Below are 17,889 nucleotides of genomic sequence, written 5' to 3'. Positions count from 1 at the left end.
TTTCTTAGGTTTTATTTTATTTCTTGGTATGGATTTGTTTTCTTCAAAAATTCCAACGCTTCTTATCGAGTTAATTTGGCGGTGTAGCGGTGACGGTTTCATCATGTGTATGTTTATGTGGCGGTGTAGCGGTAACGGTTTCATCACGTTTATGTGGCGGTGTATCGCTAACGGTTTCATCGTGTGTAAGTTTACGTGTGTCTATCAACTATCGACAGAACGACGAAGCAACCGACGAGCCAGTCAGCCAATTTACCAGTCCGCTAACCAAACAATGCGAGCCTTAAAGCGATTGCTTGTGGCTTGCGCCGCGGCGCATCACGTGACATGGGCCATGGCGGCTCGGCCCGGCCGGCGTAATTCCTCCGCCGTTCCCAAGGCCGCCGCCACTGGTACCACCACTTCACATCCGTCTGAAGATGTTTCCGCCGGGCCAGAATCGCTCTCCAGTCTCACAGACGGACCGTTGGGCCTCGCTGTGGCCGTGGAGCGTTGTCCGCTGTGTGGGAGCAGCCGACGCCGTTTGACGTGCGCTCGGTGCGCACAGCGCGGAGACTTCGTCTACAGGGACGGGCGGCCTGACGGGAGGTGAGACCAATGGGTCACAGACACGAGGGGATTCGTGAGGTCGCTTGGTGAAGCGTTAAAGGCGCCAGACGCCAGAGGTTCCTTTTGTTCGTCACCGGTCGAGGTTTGGTGAACTCTGAGGGTGAATTGTGGCGCAGATGTATTGGGGTCGTTTTTCAAAAACAGGAAAGTTTTATTGTTTTGGAGGTGCCAGTGTGTAATAAATATCGATAAATCATTAAATGACGTCAGGACCCTCCCTCGGTCCCAAAGATTTTAGTTGTGTTACAATAAATCGATAACGTACTCATTAATCATTATTATTATAGTAGTTCTGTGACGTTTAGGTGTTTTGATTTATAGTAGTTCTGTGACGTATAGGTGTTGTTTTGGCTTATAGTTCTGTGACTTTAGGTGTTTTGGTTTATAGTACTAGTATAGTAATTCTGTGACGTTTAGGTGCTTTGGTTTGTAGTAGTTCTATGACGTTTAGGTGGTGTTTTGGTTTATAGTATTAGTAGTTCTGTGACGTTTAGGTGTTGCTTTGATTTATAGTAGTTCTGTGACGTTTAGATGTTGTTTTGGTTTCTAGTAGTTCTGTGACGTTTAGGTGCTTTGGTTTGTAGTAGTTCTATGACGTTTAGGTGGTGTTTTGGTTTATAGTAGTTCTGTGACGTTTAGATGTTTTGGTTTCTAGTAGTTCTGTGACGTTTAGGTGTTGCTTTGATTTATAGTAGTTCTGTGACGTTTAGGTGTTGCTTTGATTTATAGTAGTTCTGTGACGTTTAGGTGTTGCTTTGATTTATAGTAGTTCTGTGACGTATAGGCATTGTTTAGATTTATAGTCGTTCTGTGATGTTTAGGTGTTTTGATTTATAGTAGTTCTGTGACGTTTAGGTGTTGCTTTGATTTATAGTAGTTCTGTGACGTATAGGCATTGTTTAGATTTATAGTCGTTCTGTGATGTTTAGGTGTTTTGATTTATAGTAGTTCTGTGACGTTTAGGTGTTTTGATTTATAGTAGTTCTGTGACCTTTAGGTGTTTTGGTTTCTAGTAGCTCTGTGACGCTTAGGTGTTTTGGTTTATAGTGGTTCTGTGACGTTTAGGTGTTTTCATAAGCAGCGAGAAACAGGGACCAGCGGATGATCCTGGGCGGTAGTGTGTCAGATGTCGCCTTAGTTGGACCAAACAGACTGATCAGCGGCTTGTGATCAGTGCGAATCGTGAAATGATGTCCAAGAAGGTACTGGCGAAATTTGCTGACGCCGAAAACGATTCCCAATCCTTCCTTGTTGTGAATAGTTCTTCTCTGCCGGGGACAACGTTCTGGATGCAAATGCAACAGGTCTTTCCGTACCATCAGGCATCACGTGTGATCATACACTCCCCACTCCATACCGACAGGCATTGCATGTCAGCACAAGATCCTTCTCTGGATCAAAATGAACGAGAACATTGGACGATTTGAGCAGATCCTTAGTGGTCTGGAATGCTGATTGTTCAATGGACCCCCAGCTCCAGGAGACTCCTTTCCTCAAAAGCCGATAAAGGGGGCCCAAAACGTTTTGATACTGTTTCGAATTCTCGTCCAAGCAGAGCTGTAGATAGGCGGATTTGAGATCGAGTTTCGTAAAAGTCTTGCCTCCCGTGAGACGAGCATAGAGGTCTTCGATCCTCGGGATTGGATATTTATCCAATGAAGAACACTTGTTCACGGTCATCTTATAATCTCCACATATGCGGATGGACTGGTCCGATTTGATGACCAGAACGATGGGCGCCGCCCATTCGGCATACTGGATTTGCTCGATGATGCCCAGATTTTCAAGATGATCCAGTTCCTTGTCAATCCACTCCCGCAGGGCGAAAGGGACTGGGCGAGCTCTGCAAAATATAGGATTGGCATCCCGGTCAACACTGAGTTTAGCCCCATGTCCTTTCAAGGTTCCAAGCTCATCCTTGAAGACATCCAGGTACGTATCCAGCACATTTTTGCATGTGTATGCTGCGGTAGGAGAAACGTTGGCTGCCCAGAGTTGATGAATGCTTTTCCACTTCAGTCGAATTATGCTCAACCAGTTCCTGCCGAGTAAGGAAGGGCCCTTTCCAGGAATGATGATCAGGGGAAGGTGAAACTCACGGTTATCGTAGCCCACCGTGACGTCACATGTACCGCAGGGAACAATCTTCTCACCTGTATAGGTGGAGAGTCCATAGGTAGTAGGTTTCAGATGGGGTCGGTCAGCCTCACTCCACAGGTTTGTGAAAACAGCATGGCTGATGAGCGAGACGGCCGCACCGGTGTCGATCTCCATTTGCAATGGTCGATTGTTTACGACAACAGTGGCAAGAAGAGGGTCCCGCTTATGGTGAGAATCAATATGAAGCAGGTCATACGATTCTGAGTTGTCGGAAACAGAGCTCACCTGTTCAAACTCAGGTTCCTCCGAACCGATAAATTGATGAATCTTCTTGTCAGCTGCTTTCCCTTTTCCCAATTTGCGAGTGATGCAAGCTGGAGCAATATGGCCAGTTTTCGAACAGAAATGGCAGGTCGCATCTTTGAACCGACACGTCTCCGGAGGGTGCTTTCCGTTGCACCGAAAACATTTGTTGTGTGTTTGAGACTGCACTGGCTTCTGACGAAGAGACTTGTTCCAACGTTTTGGCTGATCATGATCCAACTGATTCACAGCAGGGCTGGTTACCAGATGAGCGAGTTGCACCGATGCTTGTAGCGTTGCGTTCAGCACTTTCCATGGAAATGGCGGTGTGTCTGGCATTTTGGAACGTCAGTCTTCTCTCGGCAAGCAGGCGTCTATGAGTGCGGTCATCGGACATGCCAACCACCAGCAAATCACGGAGCATGTCATCAATCGTGTCCCCAAACTCACACAGATGTGACAGTTTTTTGATGTGTGCAATGAAGTCTGCGATCGACTGACCTTGCTGCTGTCTGCACATGTAAAAATTAAACCGACACAGCATCATCCGCTGGTCCCTGTTTCTCGCTGCTTATGACTACACCATATGTTATAAGACCGGTTCGTCTATCACAAATGCAGATGCCATGAGTCGGTTACCCCTTCCAGAATCCGTTAATGATTCGCCTACAGCAGGATCCATTATCGCACTGATGGATCATCTGGAAGATTGTGCTGTCGATTCCGGCCAGATCCGCACTCATACTCGAGACCCCGTTCTGTCCAGAACTGTCCAGGCTGTACAGCTTGGATGGCATTTGCTACCTGAGGGTGACCCAGCTTTTACGGCTTTTAAAGCACGTAAAAACGAACTCAGCGTGGAAAATGGTTGCCTACTCTGGGGATGTCGTGTCGTGATCCCGGAAAATCTGTGTTCCAGGGTCATGGATGAAATCCATGACTGTCACCCTGGGATTGTGAAGATGAAGTCACTCGCTAGAAACTATGTGTGGTGTCCAAATCTTGATGCTGATATCGAACATCATGTTCGACATTGTTACCCCTGCCAGAGCACCTGGAATACACCTGCGAAAGCACCACTGCATCCCTGGGAATGGCCCAGCGAACCGTGGCATCGCCTACATCTCGATTATGCCGGGCCTATTAACGGCAGCATGATTCTAATAATTACGGACGCGCACACAAAATGGATTGATGCCTATGTGACGCATGGTACTACGTCAGCCATTGTCATCGAAAGACTCAGACGCTGTTTCGCCACTCATGGTCTGCCCAGGATGATCGTGAGTGATAACGGTACTAGTGGGGCGGCTTAGCCCAAATATTCAAAAGAATTGTGCATTTTGTGATACAAGCACCAAATTTGGCACACTAGTAGACTATCATATTATGAAAAGATCTGGATATTGGGCCATCTCAGATTCAGAGATTTGATTTTTGCAAGATTTGCAGATTTTGCAAGCTGAGATTGCAACGCCAGGGACGGCCGACTCCTTCCTACGAGCTGCCCACGTCACCCGCACAAGAAGAGCTCATCAAATCACTGCAGCGGCACTGCACATCCTGCAACACCGTGCGTATGAACGCCACTGTATGACATATGCTGATGATGCAGAAGACCTGCCTGAGTTCGAAGACTGGTGTCACCAGAGAGGAGAAGACATTCCCAACTTTCAGTACTGGGCAACTGTGCTGGAACTAGAGATGTTGGTACTGGTCTACGTGCGTTCTCTGCGGCAGGCTTCATTCACGACGTACCTTGATGCCCTGACGGAACTGGTCCCATGGTTCCATGCCTTAGACCACACACACTATGCCAGGTGGGTCCCTGTTCACCTGAGGGACACGGTTGCACTCCCAATGAAGCACCCAGATGTAGCCAGAGAATTCAGGGCTGGCAACTTCACTGTACAGAAGACGAAGAAGGTGTTCTCTTCGATCCCAATCGAATCGAAATCTTGCAAAAATCAAATCTCTGAATCTGAGATGGCCCAATATCCAGATCTTTTCATAATATTGTTACTGATCGCGGATTAAGATGTTAGTTACCGAGCGGTTTGGTATTGCCGCGACCGTTACAGGATCCCTGACTCACCCGATTCACCCAGAACTTTGGCCGTATCGCACCACAGCTGCTCAATGAGGGAAAAGACAAAAACGACGCAATGCAAGAGGAAAAGGAATGAAACGAGAAGACGTACAGACGAGTAATGGGGTTTATTATTTACACACACAAGCAAAAAGGAGCAATCAAGTTTTATTTACAACACATAAGACGCAGGTGACACAGTGCAAATTTTAGCTTACCTACAGACTTAATTAAATACCCAGGGACAGAACAAACAAAACAAACTCACGTATACAAGAAGGATGGAATGGAATGAATGTTGGAAGGAGGAATGGGAAGGTTCAGCTGGGGCAGATGGTTCGGGCTTGATCCCGCACGGGACGTCGGCTGGACCTCGACGGCCACTGATGTCACCGCTATTTGGTCCCCGCGGGGTAACGGGTTGAAGCTGCCTGGTGGAGTCAACGCTGCCTCTCTGGCTCAGCTCAGGGCGCGTCTGCCGTCTCTGGCGCAACTGCTGGTAATGGCCCTTGGCACCTTCTCTCTCTTGGCCCTGGTGTCTCCTCACCATTGACAACTCAACGCAACCAACGCAACCACTGACCCCTCGACGCCACCACTTCTCACCACCGACTTCTTACCACCGCAACCAACGCAACCACTGACCCTCCTCTGGCAACCGACTCAGACCAACTCACTACTCACTTCCGTTTGCGCCTTTTATAGCGCCTCCAGCGATTCAGCCGCCGGCGTTTTGGACACGCCCATCGGGGTGCTCACCTCGGCCCTGGTTGGTCGCGCGACCCTCGGGCTCCGCCCTCAATGACGACGGGCGGGTACGCCCCTCCTCCCCGCTATGACGAGGTGGAGACACGCCTTTCTTCCCCGACTCGAGCCTCGTGGTCAATGGCGGTTATTGGAGGGGAGGTAATTGGGAATCGAGGGCTCAGCAATGACGAGAGGGGATGTAATATGGAATGGAGATTTTGGGGATGGGAAGGAAAGGGAGATTTTGGGGATGGGAAGGAAAGGGAGATTTTGGGGATGGGAAGGAAAGGGAGATTTTGGGGATGGGAAGGAAAGGGGATCTGTTCTCTTTCACTGGTGCAATGGAGTACTTCAATTAATGGGAGACACAGCCTTACCCTAGAACACAGAATAAGAGATAACTATCAACAGGGGTATTCTATTACTTGGCTGACGTGTATGCTTGTGGACTAATTATGGGATGCCCTTTCACCTTTACACAGCTCCGGAGGTAGGGGGCGCAGAATAACCAATAATAATAATAATAATACAGCACACAATCAAAAAATATACAGTCCTCACTCCGCAACACTGCACCCTCCTCCTCTTAGGCACGTCCCGGGCCTACAACTTTTACTTTTAGTGTGACACGTAGGTGTAGTTCCCTCTACTTTTAACCTGACCCTGAGTGCGACAGTTTTAAAACATAAATAAATGTGTCCCGCTGCTCCATTGCACCCTGCCTAACAGACTTACGCCCACAGTTAACCGAATCGCGGAATGGTCTTCAAACTACACACTGACGGTGGGAAGCATTATTTACACTTGACGCTACTTTTATTTACAAGACTAACCCAGGACCTGTAATTTTTCTTTCTGGGGGGGGAGACAGTCTGCTCTGCATCGACGCACCATGAAAGCACCCAAAAACACACCAATACACACCCAAGCACCAATCGGTGCAGTCACCATAGTTCATCAGTGTTCCATAAAAATAAAATCAACAACCCCTAACCCTGCAGGTGATCTCTTGCTCTTCGGCTCCCTCTGCTGGTGATTATTATTTGTTCTTCCAGATGTTGTCATTCTTTTGCTTTGCTTACTGGCGGCCTATTTGTATTAAAACTTGCACCCAATGTGTCCTTCTTATTTATTTTATTTATGGCCCACAGGGCCGACTAGTGTGGTTCACCTGTGGGGCATCGGTGCCCTGTGGCCAAGGTCCGCCAGCAAGATTTCGGGCCCTCATGGCCGGTTCCAGCAGAGGGGCCATGCCCCAACCCATGGGGTCCATAAGTGGTGCTCGGCCACAGACATGTGGTCCATAATGTGGTGCATCGATGCAGACAGCTGGTTCTGGGAATTTCGGGCGCACAATGGCCGACCCACGCACGCTCCCCTCGGCACCCAATGGCGCACAGGTCATGTGGGAGACAAAAGGGGAAAGACAATTGAGCGAGGGGAGTAGTGTAATAATGTTGCTTCTGGGACACCTCCGTTTAACATGGGAAATCCCTATCTAATGTCATTTACCCCCTTGTCTTTTTCAAAAATCATAAACACCTCTATTTCTCCCACCCTCATCTTTATGAACCTTTTGTCTGTAGTACCTATCCTTAATGTTGTTCATTAGACCACTCAAACACTACAAATATTTGTTTTCTCTTATAGACCTATCATCCTTCTTCTACATATCATCTGGCAGATTAATCTTTGACCCACTCAAACATTGACCCATTCACTTCCATATTAATTCTTTCCCTCCCTCATTGCCCCTAAACACCTATATTTCTCTCACCCTGTTCTTTACGAACCTTCTAACCTTTTGACATGTTATCCTTATTCATTAGACCACTTAAACACCTGTGATCCTTCTGACCTCATGGACCTTTTAACCTTTTACTCTTAATATCATCTGGTGAATATAACCCACTCAAACAACGACCCTACAAATATTTGTTTATGCGTGGGAAATAATTTAATTCTCCTACAACTCTCTTCACCATCTAATATATTAACAAAAAATATGTTTGAGTTTGGTTCTTTATTAAGATATTTTAACTGAGCTAAGATAAAATGGTAAACCTCCCTCAATGTTCTTGCTTGAGCGCCTCCAGTGCCACATACCATTTTTAAATTAAAGTATATATTTTCCTGACAACCATCAAAGTTTTCCGTCCACTCAAAAATATTTCCATCTTTTTTACCCAATTCACCGGTATTTAAATTAATTCTCTTATTTGTTTTGTGAACTTTTTTACCAGTTGCCTTTTCAATTATACCTATTTGATATTTTTCACATTCATTATGTTTTCCATTTATATACCAAGGTTGATTACACCTCCACTCTTTAGTCTGGTTGATACTTGGTTCTATCATTTATATAATACTAAAAAAGGCGGCGGTAGCCCGTTAAAATCCCCAACCCCCCCCCTTTTTAACTTATCACTTATATATATCTTATCACTTATATATATCTTATCACTTATGTATATCTTATCACTTATATATATATCTTATCACTTATATATATATCTTATCACTTATATACTTATATAACCATAAGGGAGACTATCAATTCCATTTTCTAAAATAAACCTCTTATCATCAAAAGCCCCCAATGCTTTCTTATTTATCTCTTCTGAATATAATTGATGTTTATAACTTCTTATTCCATTAATCTTTCTAAACTCTTCTTTCTTTGTTGTTAAACAGTTATAATAATCCTTAAAGTTTATTGTTTCTTTAATAACATTTTTCTTTACACCTTTTAACTTCTTATCAGTCTTTTCAACGTTATTCACAATGTATTTATAAGCATAAGCCTTTGACCTCAATCCCACAAATTCACTCATAACATTTCCTCCTAATTCATCCTTGAACTTTCCAATCACCTTTTTATTTTTAGAAGAGAACAACTCACTCTCTGGACTGTAATTACTCGTGTCATAGATATTAATGTCTCTTTTCATGTCTGAATAAACATCGTTGGTATTAATTTTCAAAATAAAACTATCTGTATCCATATAAAGTAGATTAACATCATTTTGATATTTCTTCCTCAAGTTATTATAAAAGTAATCATACATTAATGACTTTGATAAATCAAGAATTGTTGTTCCAATATAAATAGGTTTGTTCATTTCAATACTCTCTTTAATCAAATGGATCGCACAAAAGTTCTCAGTAAAGACCTCAGCTCGAGTAAAACTCGGTCTATTAATTAATTTTGATGCTTGTTCCCAAGATGTTGATAGTCTGATATTTTGTCTTTTCCTCACATTCTCCATAGTCTTACCAAAGACCGCATTATTCATCAATTTATAAAAGTCTTTCTCAAAATCTGTTTTTGACTCTGTTCTTCTTTGTGTATTAAAATCAATGTACCCCTTTAACCAATGACTTTGATTGAACTTTAGAACCCTATGGATCTTCTCTACTCTTAGACCTTTTGATAAATATTGTCGCAAATTTCTTTGGTGTAGAACATAATTTTTCTTGTTATATAATGTAGTAAGTAATTTTTCTGTTGATTCACCTATATCAAACGATCGTTGATAATCACTCAACCATTCTTTCTTTGGACTTGCTTTCTCACAAGCAAATGGGAGATCTTTGTGTAGGTTATGGAGTTCCTCTGGATATTTTAAATCAATTTCAAAATAATAACCAACTTTTTCTTCATCCAATTCTTTTTGTGTAGAGATACATACATCTTGTAAAACGTTTTTGTAGTCTTTTTCCTTTACCCATCTAAGTTTTCCATAAGGAAGAGCCTGAGACATTGCCCAGCCATACAGGTTGTTCGCGTCATAGTACATCAAGTAAGAACTCTCTTTCGTTGGATCATAATTTGGAAGATATTTGTTATTTGCTTTTGCGTATCTACTCGAGCAGACTTGTGAAATTCCACCTCTTTTTGCCTTTTCAATCATCAAAAGCATATCAACATCGGTTATCAAATCCAAATCTTGTTTTGTCATTTTCAACATCGCACTCCAGGCCAATCCAGGTGCTGTGTAGTAGTGAGCAGGATCCAATCCATATCCAGTGCGACAAACAGATCTAAAGGCTTCAAATACATCGGCCAATAAAAGCACATCAGTTTTGAGATACAAATCGTGATACTCGCCAAGATTCTTGATGTTATATTTTTCCCAAACATTTTGTGCGTGTACATAATCTTTATCAGATATATGACTATTATTTAATTTGTTATAGAAATTTTCTTTTGAAGGAAGTTGTGTTTCATTGAATCTCTCAAATGAGTCCATATAGTCATAGGGGTAAATTCCCTTTTGTGTTAGAAAATCTTTATCTAAAAAATACTCTGAAAGACATGGAAACTCTTTTAGATTTTGAACCAAGTTAACCAATGGACTTGCCATGAATTTAAATGTATCAAGAAATCTGATATGAGTAATAGGAGATGTGTGAATTGTTTTTGTGAATGAAATGTATTTCTGATCCGTGTTTGGAATTGCTGAGATACTTCCAGAAGTCTTTGAGAGTTCCTTGATAAATAGATGTGTATCATAATGAGCGTTGTTATGAAGAAAGACAGGAATGAAAGAGGGGAGTTGATAATTAATATTACAACTTTGATGAGCCGGACCTCTATATTTACCAGTGAGATGGCAATGGTCTCTAACCTTAAGACCTTTACCAATTTTCTCCTCACAAATATGACAGACATTGTTTTTTATAAATTCCCTTTTTTCTTTACTTGTTAAGGACATTGGTTTATTGGTTTCTCTCATTATCTTGGTTAATCGAACACAGTCTTTTTCTAGTCGTTTCACAAACTCCTCTGGGGTATTTGAGCCTCTATACATCTCTAACTTGTTATATTTATCACCAACGGATGATTTGATATAATAACAAAAACCACAAGGAGTATGTTTTTGATATTTATTTGTGTATGATTCTTTTGGATCTTGAGAAGCAGTATCAATTTTTTCTAAAATACTTTCAAAATCAGCATATATAACAAATGGATGTTTGATCTTTTTATTTTCATCTTTGAATGTGATATTTGAGCCTTCTTTAGGCATATTGATTACCGTTGATTTATGTTCGCCACAATAATTTGAATGTTTATCTAATCTTTCTTGTGAATTGAAGAAGTTAAGACAACGCAAACAAATATATATTTTATTTGTTCTCTTACAGACTTGTGGTTTTATTAATTTAGCAATATCTTTGATGTATGTATAATGTGAATTTTCGTCTGAATTAAAATATAGAAGATTAATATGAGTTTGTTTACAATTGTCAGAAAGCTTTAAAACCTGAATGTTGTTTGTTTCTGTTAGACCATAAACATTAACTGATAAATTATTCATCTTTTCAAATTTAGGAATATCATTTAAAGTCATCGGAAACTTTAGATCTTTCGTATTTAATGTATTCTCATATTTTTTATAATGAGATACTCTTTCATCATGAAAATGTGGAGGATGTAAGTGTGCTAAAATAGACCAGAGAAAACATTTATTGTCTTTATTTTTGATATTGATAACTGCTTTTCTATTTTTGATAACACTGGGTAAATCAATGTAAGAAGAAGCTTTTAGAGGATCTGATTTAAGAATATGAATGTCTATGTAAATAATTTTTCCTATATTGAATCCACTTCCTACGATTGAATTATCCACATCTTGCTCTTGTTTAATAAGTTCATCATAGACTCCTGATGTTTTAAAATCTTGATATGAAGATATAAAGTGTGGCTCAGTTCTCATGTATGGTGCATCTATAACTCCTTCATCCTTTGTCATTTCTAATTTTACTCCCATATAAAATTTAAGTGGTTTCATTTCCTTTAGTGTTTTTTCAATCAACGTTTGAACAGCAGGTTTAACTATTTCTACAGCATCAACTATAGACTCTGGTTCAGGAGGTTTGAAGTTAAAGACTCTTATTTTAATATGTCCTTTGAATGCTCCATCAGAGTTTTTAGTTGTGATAAAATTTGATAAATGTAGATTTGTTTTAAGATGTATTTTGAAGCCTTTCTTGAGGATATTTTTATTACATGTAGAACAGTGTTTTGTTTCAGGTGGAAGAGGGGAAAGTTTGTTTAAAATGTTGTATGTATGTTTTGCGGTGAGAATATGTTGTTTATAATATTTTACTTCCTTCTCGCAAGTATCACAATAAACCATATTTATAGCGTGAGAAAACGTGGTGTTTTATATATATCACTGTGCTTAAAATAAAACACTTTTGAGCTTTACAGCTCCGTTTTATATATATCGCTGTGCTTAAACTAAAACACTTTTTCACTCAGAATCATCTAAGTCATAACTATCACATGAATACTCAGAATCATACTCAGAGTCATCAATAAAGCTACTCTCATAACTATCATTTGAGCACAAACTATTAGTATCATAACTATCATCTGTGTTCAATGAAATACTATCATCACCATCGTCCAAGTTCAATGAAATACTATCATCACTATCGTCTGAGTTCAATGAAATAGTAAAATCTTCACTGCTGTATTGACTCATATTTAATTAGCAAGAAAAATATTCCCATCAATATCTATATACTTTCTTTCATTAACAGATTCAATCTCTACAATTTTTATATCAAAAGTTATCTTTAAATAATCTCTAACTATCATAGAACGAAATGACATTTCACCAGAAATATTAACATCATTCATTTTACTTAGATCTACACCCTTTGGATTATTAAAGAAAATACAAATGTCTCCTCTAGAATTATTAATGGTCTTATCATTCTTTTTCAAAGTATCGTGGTCAATCACTTTTTCAAGCTTTGAATAAATTGCCAGGAGTAGAGGAGAAACTTTTGTTAGATTTACTTTAATGGATGTCTTTCCAGGTATAGTTAGAGCTCTTCCTTTAAATGAAATAGAGGGGCTCATGTTATTTTCCATAACTGGTTTTACCCAAAAATTTCCATATTTATCTTTGTTCAATTTAACATCTTTGACATATTTTTCTATATCTTCCACCGAAGTAGAGATTGATTGAAATTTGTCTTTTGTGCTTTGAAACATTGTATTTATTAATGAATAAACTTGCGTTTAGTTTAAGTAAAAATTTACCACATAAATATGATAAGTTCTGAAGGATATTTAGAATTTCCAGACTCTCCATATGATAAATTAGAGAATTGTCCGGCTTGTGATAGAGTGGGGCTTAATGATGAGGATTCATATAAACAATGTATTTTCTGTGATTTAATTTTAATTAATGATAATAAGAAATATAAAAATATATATAACTCTTTTAAATTAGAACCAAAAATGAATTACTTTACAAGATTAATAAGAGAGATGAATGTTAAGTATTGTGATGATAATACACCATTTCTTTCAAGGGAAGAGACTAATTGTATTGAGGAAATGTATAAGGGTTTAATGATATTTATTATTCAAAATAATTTTAATGGAAATGTTAATACAAGATACTATATAAATAAAATAATGGATTATTTTGAAATTAAACCCGAACTCAGGATAAAATATAGAGTTTCTCAAATAGCTCAAAAAAAGTTGGATAACTTGTTTTCCAAATATATAAATGAATGATTTTTTACCCGTTTGGGAAAATAAGATAAAATTTAATAACCATAAAAACATTCCAAATTCATTGAGATGTCTAATAGTTGGTTCAAGCGGATGTGGAAAAACCTGTTTACTTTTAAAGATGCTCCTTGGTTCTAATTTTTTAGATTATGATAATTTAATAATTTTTACAAAGTCAAGTTTTCAACCCGAGTATCAACTACTCTCACAGGGTTTTAATGCGGGTCTTAAAAAGGAAGACATTATCGGTTTATTTAAACTTCAAAACAAACTAAATGATTATAATATTGATGATATAATACAATTATTTTGTGATACACAGAAATCAAAATCGAAACCCATAACTTGTATTCTCAGTGATAATACGGATGATATACCTTCACCTCAAGATTTAGATAAATCAAAAAAGAACCTTGTCATCTTTGATGATTGTGTTAATGAGAGAAACCAAACAGTAATGGATAGCTACTATACAAGAGGGAGACATTCTTCTTGTAATTGTATATATCTTAGTCAATCATATTTTCAACTCCCTCGACGCTCAATAAGAAACAATGCCAATACTTTTATTTTATTTAAGTTAAATTCAATAGATGTAAATAATTTTTGGAGAGATAATTGCTCTACGTTATGTAGTAAAAAAGAATTTGAAAATTATATGAAACACACGATTGGAAAATATAAATATATTGTTGTGAAACAAGATGAGATACTAAATGATATTTTTCAATAAATAAATACAGAAAATGAATACTGAAGAAAGAGAAAAAGTTTAAGGAACATCAACAATTAGTTTCAAAAGTTGTTAAACAACAGGAAGAGATAAAGAAGAAACGGAGACAGAAACTAACTGGTGAAGAAGCCTTTGAAAGAAAACAAGAGAAATTCTTTAAACCACTTTTGAAAACTCAACACCCTACAGTTCCCACGGTAGAATTTACTCCGAAAAAACTTCAAATGCTCAAAGATTTTAGTCAGATAACAAAACAAGAACTTGGTGAATTAGAATATGATGACGAGGGATTATTTCGGAAACTTGAGCAGGTAAATCAACCCCCTAATTATGTTGTGGAAGCTCTTCAAAACAATGAATATTCTGCGGGTTCAAAAACCAGAGCAGGTCTCATTCCAACAGAAGAACCAGCAGTGTTTCATCTTGTGGAAGAAAAGGTATTGATATTTAATGATGAATTGATGTTCTTGAGTTCAACTCAACCAAATGTTAAATTAACTCCAAGATTAATGTTTCTTCTAACAAACCCCGGATTCAGCGGTTCAAAATATTTTGAGGAACCACTTGATATGGAAAGAGAGGAAGATAGGGTATATATTGAGTTGTTAAATACACTTGATTATGGAGTTTCTGTTGCTGGTAAAAGTAAGAAGAATGAGAAGGAGAAACATATTATTGATGCTTTAAGTAAGCTTGGTTCGGGTGTTAGTTTTCTTCCAAATGACCCATCACAATTAGTTAATAGGCTATTATTGTTATTAGGTAGTAAGAAGGCTGGAAACAACAATTGTTTTAATGAATCCTCAGCCATTTTAGATCAGTTGATGAACATGAAAATAATTAATAAATGTCAATACAAAGATATTTTATTAGATATTAAATAAGATGAGAAGCACAATTCTTAGTTTTAATTTCACAACGAGCGATTACACAGCTTCATTCCCTTACCCACTACAACTTGACCCCCTTACCTCATATGAGGCATCTTTGTTGTCAATGGAAACTTACAATACCCTTTTTAATATCACAGAGAAAAACAACAAGTTTAGTTATAATCCAGGAAGTGGATATAAAACTATAACCGTTTCACCTGGAGCTTACGAGATTTCTCAAATATCTTCAGAAGTCTCTCGCCTTATGAAAGAAAAAGGTGATGAACCAAAAAATATTGTAATAGATATTCAAAAACACACTTCAAAATCAACTATTAAACTTAAAAATAATTATAAAGTTGATTTCACGATTGAAAATTCGTTTAGAGAGCTATTGGGTTTCTCTTCAAAAAAGATTGAAAATAACGGGACGTTTTACAGTGATAATGTTATCCAAATATCCTCCGGTATAAATTCAGTATTAATTCATTGTGATTTGATTGATGGTGCTTATAACGATGGAATAAGAACAAATACAATATTTTCATTCAGTGCATACTCAACCCCGATTGGTTATAAATTTAATATGGAACCAAAAAATCTTGTCTATTTACCTGTGTCAGGAAAAACCATATACAGAGTAAGTTTTAGGATAACCGACCAAGATAATCGTATGATATCCTTTAATGATGAAATTATATCCATCAGAATTCACCTACGTGAAGTTTTTCAATAAATAAATAATGGTTATTGTGAGAAAACACGAGTTGGGAAAATATAAAATAATTACAGGGGAGGGCATGTTCCTTTCACCAGACTATACAAGGTATGTGGGTAGAGGATACTATAAACCTAAGAGACAACGGGGTGTGGGTCATCAATTTCGAAATAAAGGAGATGGGATAATTGATACTCTAATGGGTATTGGTTCAACCATTCTTAAACATAAAGACCTAATTGGTTCAACTGCTTCTCTCATGGGAAATGTAGCAGGTGTTGTAAAGAGTATAAAAGATGCTCAAAAGGAGTCCCATAAATTACAAGCAATCAAAGAAATAAAAAAAGGTAAAACTCAACTATCTTCACAAGAACGACAAAAAATCATTAAAATACTTGGGTCAGGGTTTCAACAATTTTAATGCTATATAAATACAAGTATGGAAGCGATTGATAGTATCTATGATTTGGATGATACGATTATCATTTCAAACTCCACTAAAAAGGAAGACTATTTTAAGGTAAATGCTATAACAGGAACAGACTGGAATTCAAACGGAACAAAAAGTTTTGAAATAAATAATCAACAAACTTACTTGAATATAGCTGATAGTTTCTTGCTGTGTAAATTTAAATTCACTAAGGCTGCGAATAATACTAATGCTACACTCGTAAATGATTTCTTCTGGAAAATGTTTGACAGTGTCCGCCTGTATATTGGAACACAAGAGGTTGAAGCGGTTGATTATGTCTCTGCTACATCTGAAATGATGAAATTTACACTATATTCGTTTAGTGATAGAATGGGTAAGGGAGCTGTTGAAGGTTTTATTCCTGATATGTCAACGGGTACAAACGCAGACCCTGGTTATAGTCAAAGGAAGTCAATGTATAATGATGAAACAAAAGCAGTGAATAGTTTTACCGTAGCAGTACCTCTTAAAGGTATATTTGGATTTTGCGATTATGATAAAGTTTTGTATGGTCTTAAAATTAGATTTCAACTACAAAGGAATGATAATGTAAATAGGTTGCTTTTTGGGGATGAAAATGCTTTTGGAGACAACAATAAATTTGTTATTAATGATTTGTGTTGGTATATCAGTGAATATACTCCTAATCTTAAAACGGAAGAGATGTTAAATAGAAGACTTAACTCAAAGAAACCGCTAAATGTATCATACCTTAAAAGAAGATGTCAACACGTTAAACTGGAACACACTACCTACACTTGGAATTTGGGTGTTCTTCAAGGAAAGCCACGATACCTCTGGCTCATTTTTAAAAAACCAGATGGAGAGGACGGTACTAATAAGAATAATGCGCTGAGTGATAATGCTAAGGTGAAACAACTTCGGGTTTCTCTTGATGGCACATTTTATCCGCGAGATAGATTGGAAATTGATTGGGAAAAAAATGATTATGCGGAAGCCTACAAGTCCTACCAAAAGGTGTGTGAAAGTAATGGTAATAATGATCCTATTTTGGATATGGTTGCATTTAAAGGTTTATATACAATCTACGCAATTGACCTGAGTTCTCAAAAGGAAACTATAAAGTCTAATCGAGTGGATACTTCTCTATACATTGAAAGAGGGGAGAGTGAAGAGGTTAATGCATATTGTTTGCTTTTGGAGGAAACAGAATTACAGATTAATACAGATAATGGTGTTATGATTAATATCACATAGGTTTTTTCTCATAAATAAATGGTTGGGGTATATGTTAATCAAATCAATCTTAATAAATTAACATCTTGTATTCAAAATCAAAAGCCTTGTATTATTAATGTTAATACAATTCAAAGAAAAGGAGCTGTAAGAATTGATGTTTTACTCACACACACACAAGTAAAAACACTAAATGATGTTGGATCACTTAAAATTAAAATGACGAAACCTATGTTAAAGAAATATTCAATAGACGAGTCAAGAGGAGGATTTCTCCCGTTTCTAATTCCTTTATTTGCTGGTTTAAGTGCGGCGGGAGCATTGACTGGTGGTATTTCAGCAGCGGTAAAAACTGCTAACGAAAGGAAGGCACAACTAAAAGCTCAAAAAGAATTGGAAAGACATAACAAGGAGTTGGAGAAACAAATTAGTGGAAGTGGTGTAATTGTAGATTTTGCTCAAAAACTTGAAAGTCTACCTGATAAAGCTAGATTGTTGGTTGG

General features: G+C 38.2%; 1 protein-coding gene across 1 annotated transcript in view; it reads left to right on the top strand.

Moving 5' to 3' along the window:
* Positions 1 to 316: 316 nt before the first annotated feature.
* ATG14 (autophagy related 14) overlaps positions 317 to 17,889 on the top strand; it is an 85,907-nt gene continuing 68,334 nt past the window's right edge. The window contains exon 1 of the mRNA XM_068128225.2: positions 317 to 588. Coding sequence (XP_067984326.1) covers positions 335 to 588 — 254 coding nt within the window. The 5' untranslated portion in view covers positions 317 to 334. The remainder of the gene's footprint in view (positions 589 to 17,889) is intronic.

Source organism: Myxine glutinosa, chromosome 9 (assembly GCF_964187855.1).
Source record: "Myxine glutinosa chromosome 9, kmMyxGlut1.1, whole genome shotgun sequence".
Taxonomy (NCBI): Eukaryota; Metazoa; Chordata; class Myxini; order Myxiniformes; family Myxinidae; genus Myxine; species Myxine glutinosa.
This window is presented reverse-complemented; position numbering and strand designations above follow the sequence as displayed.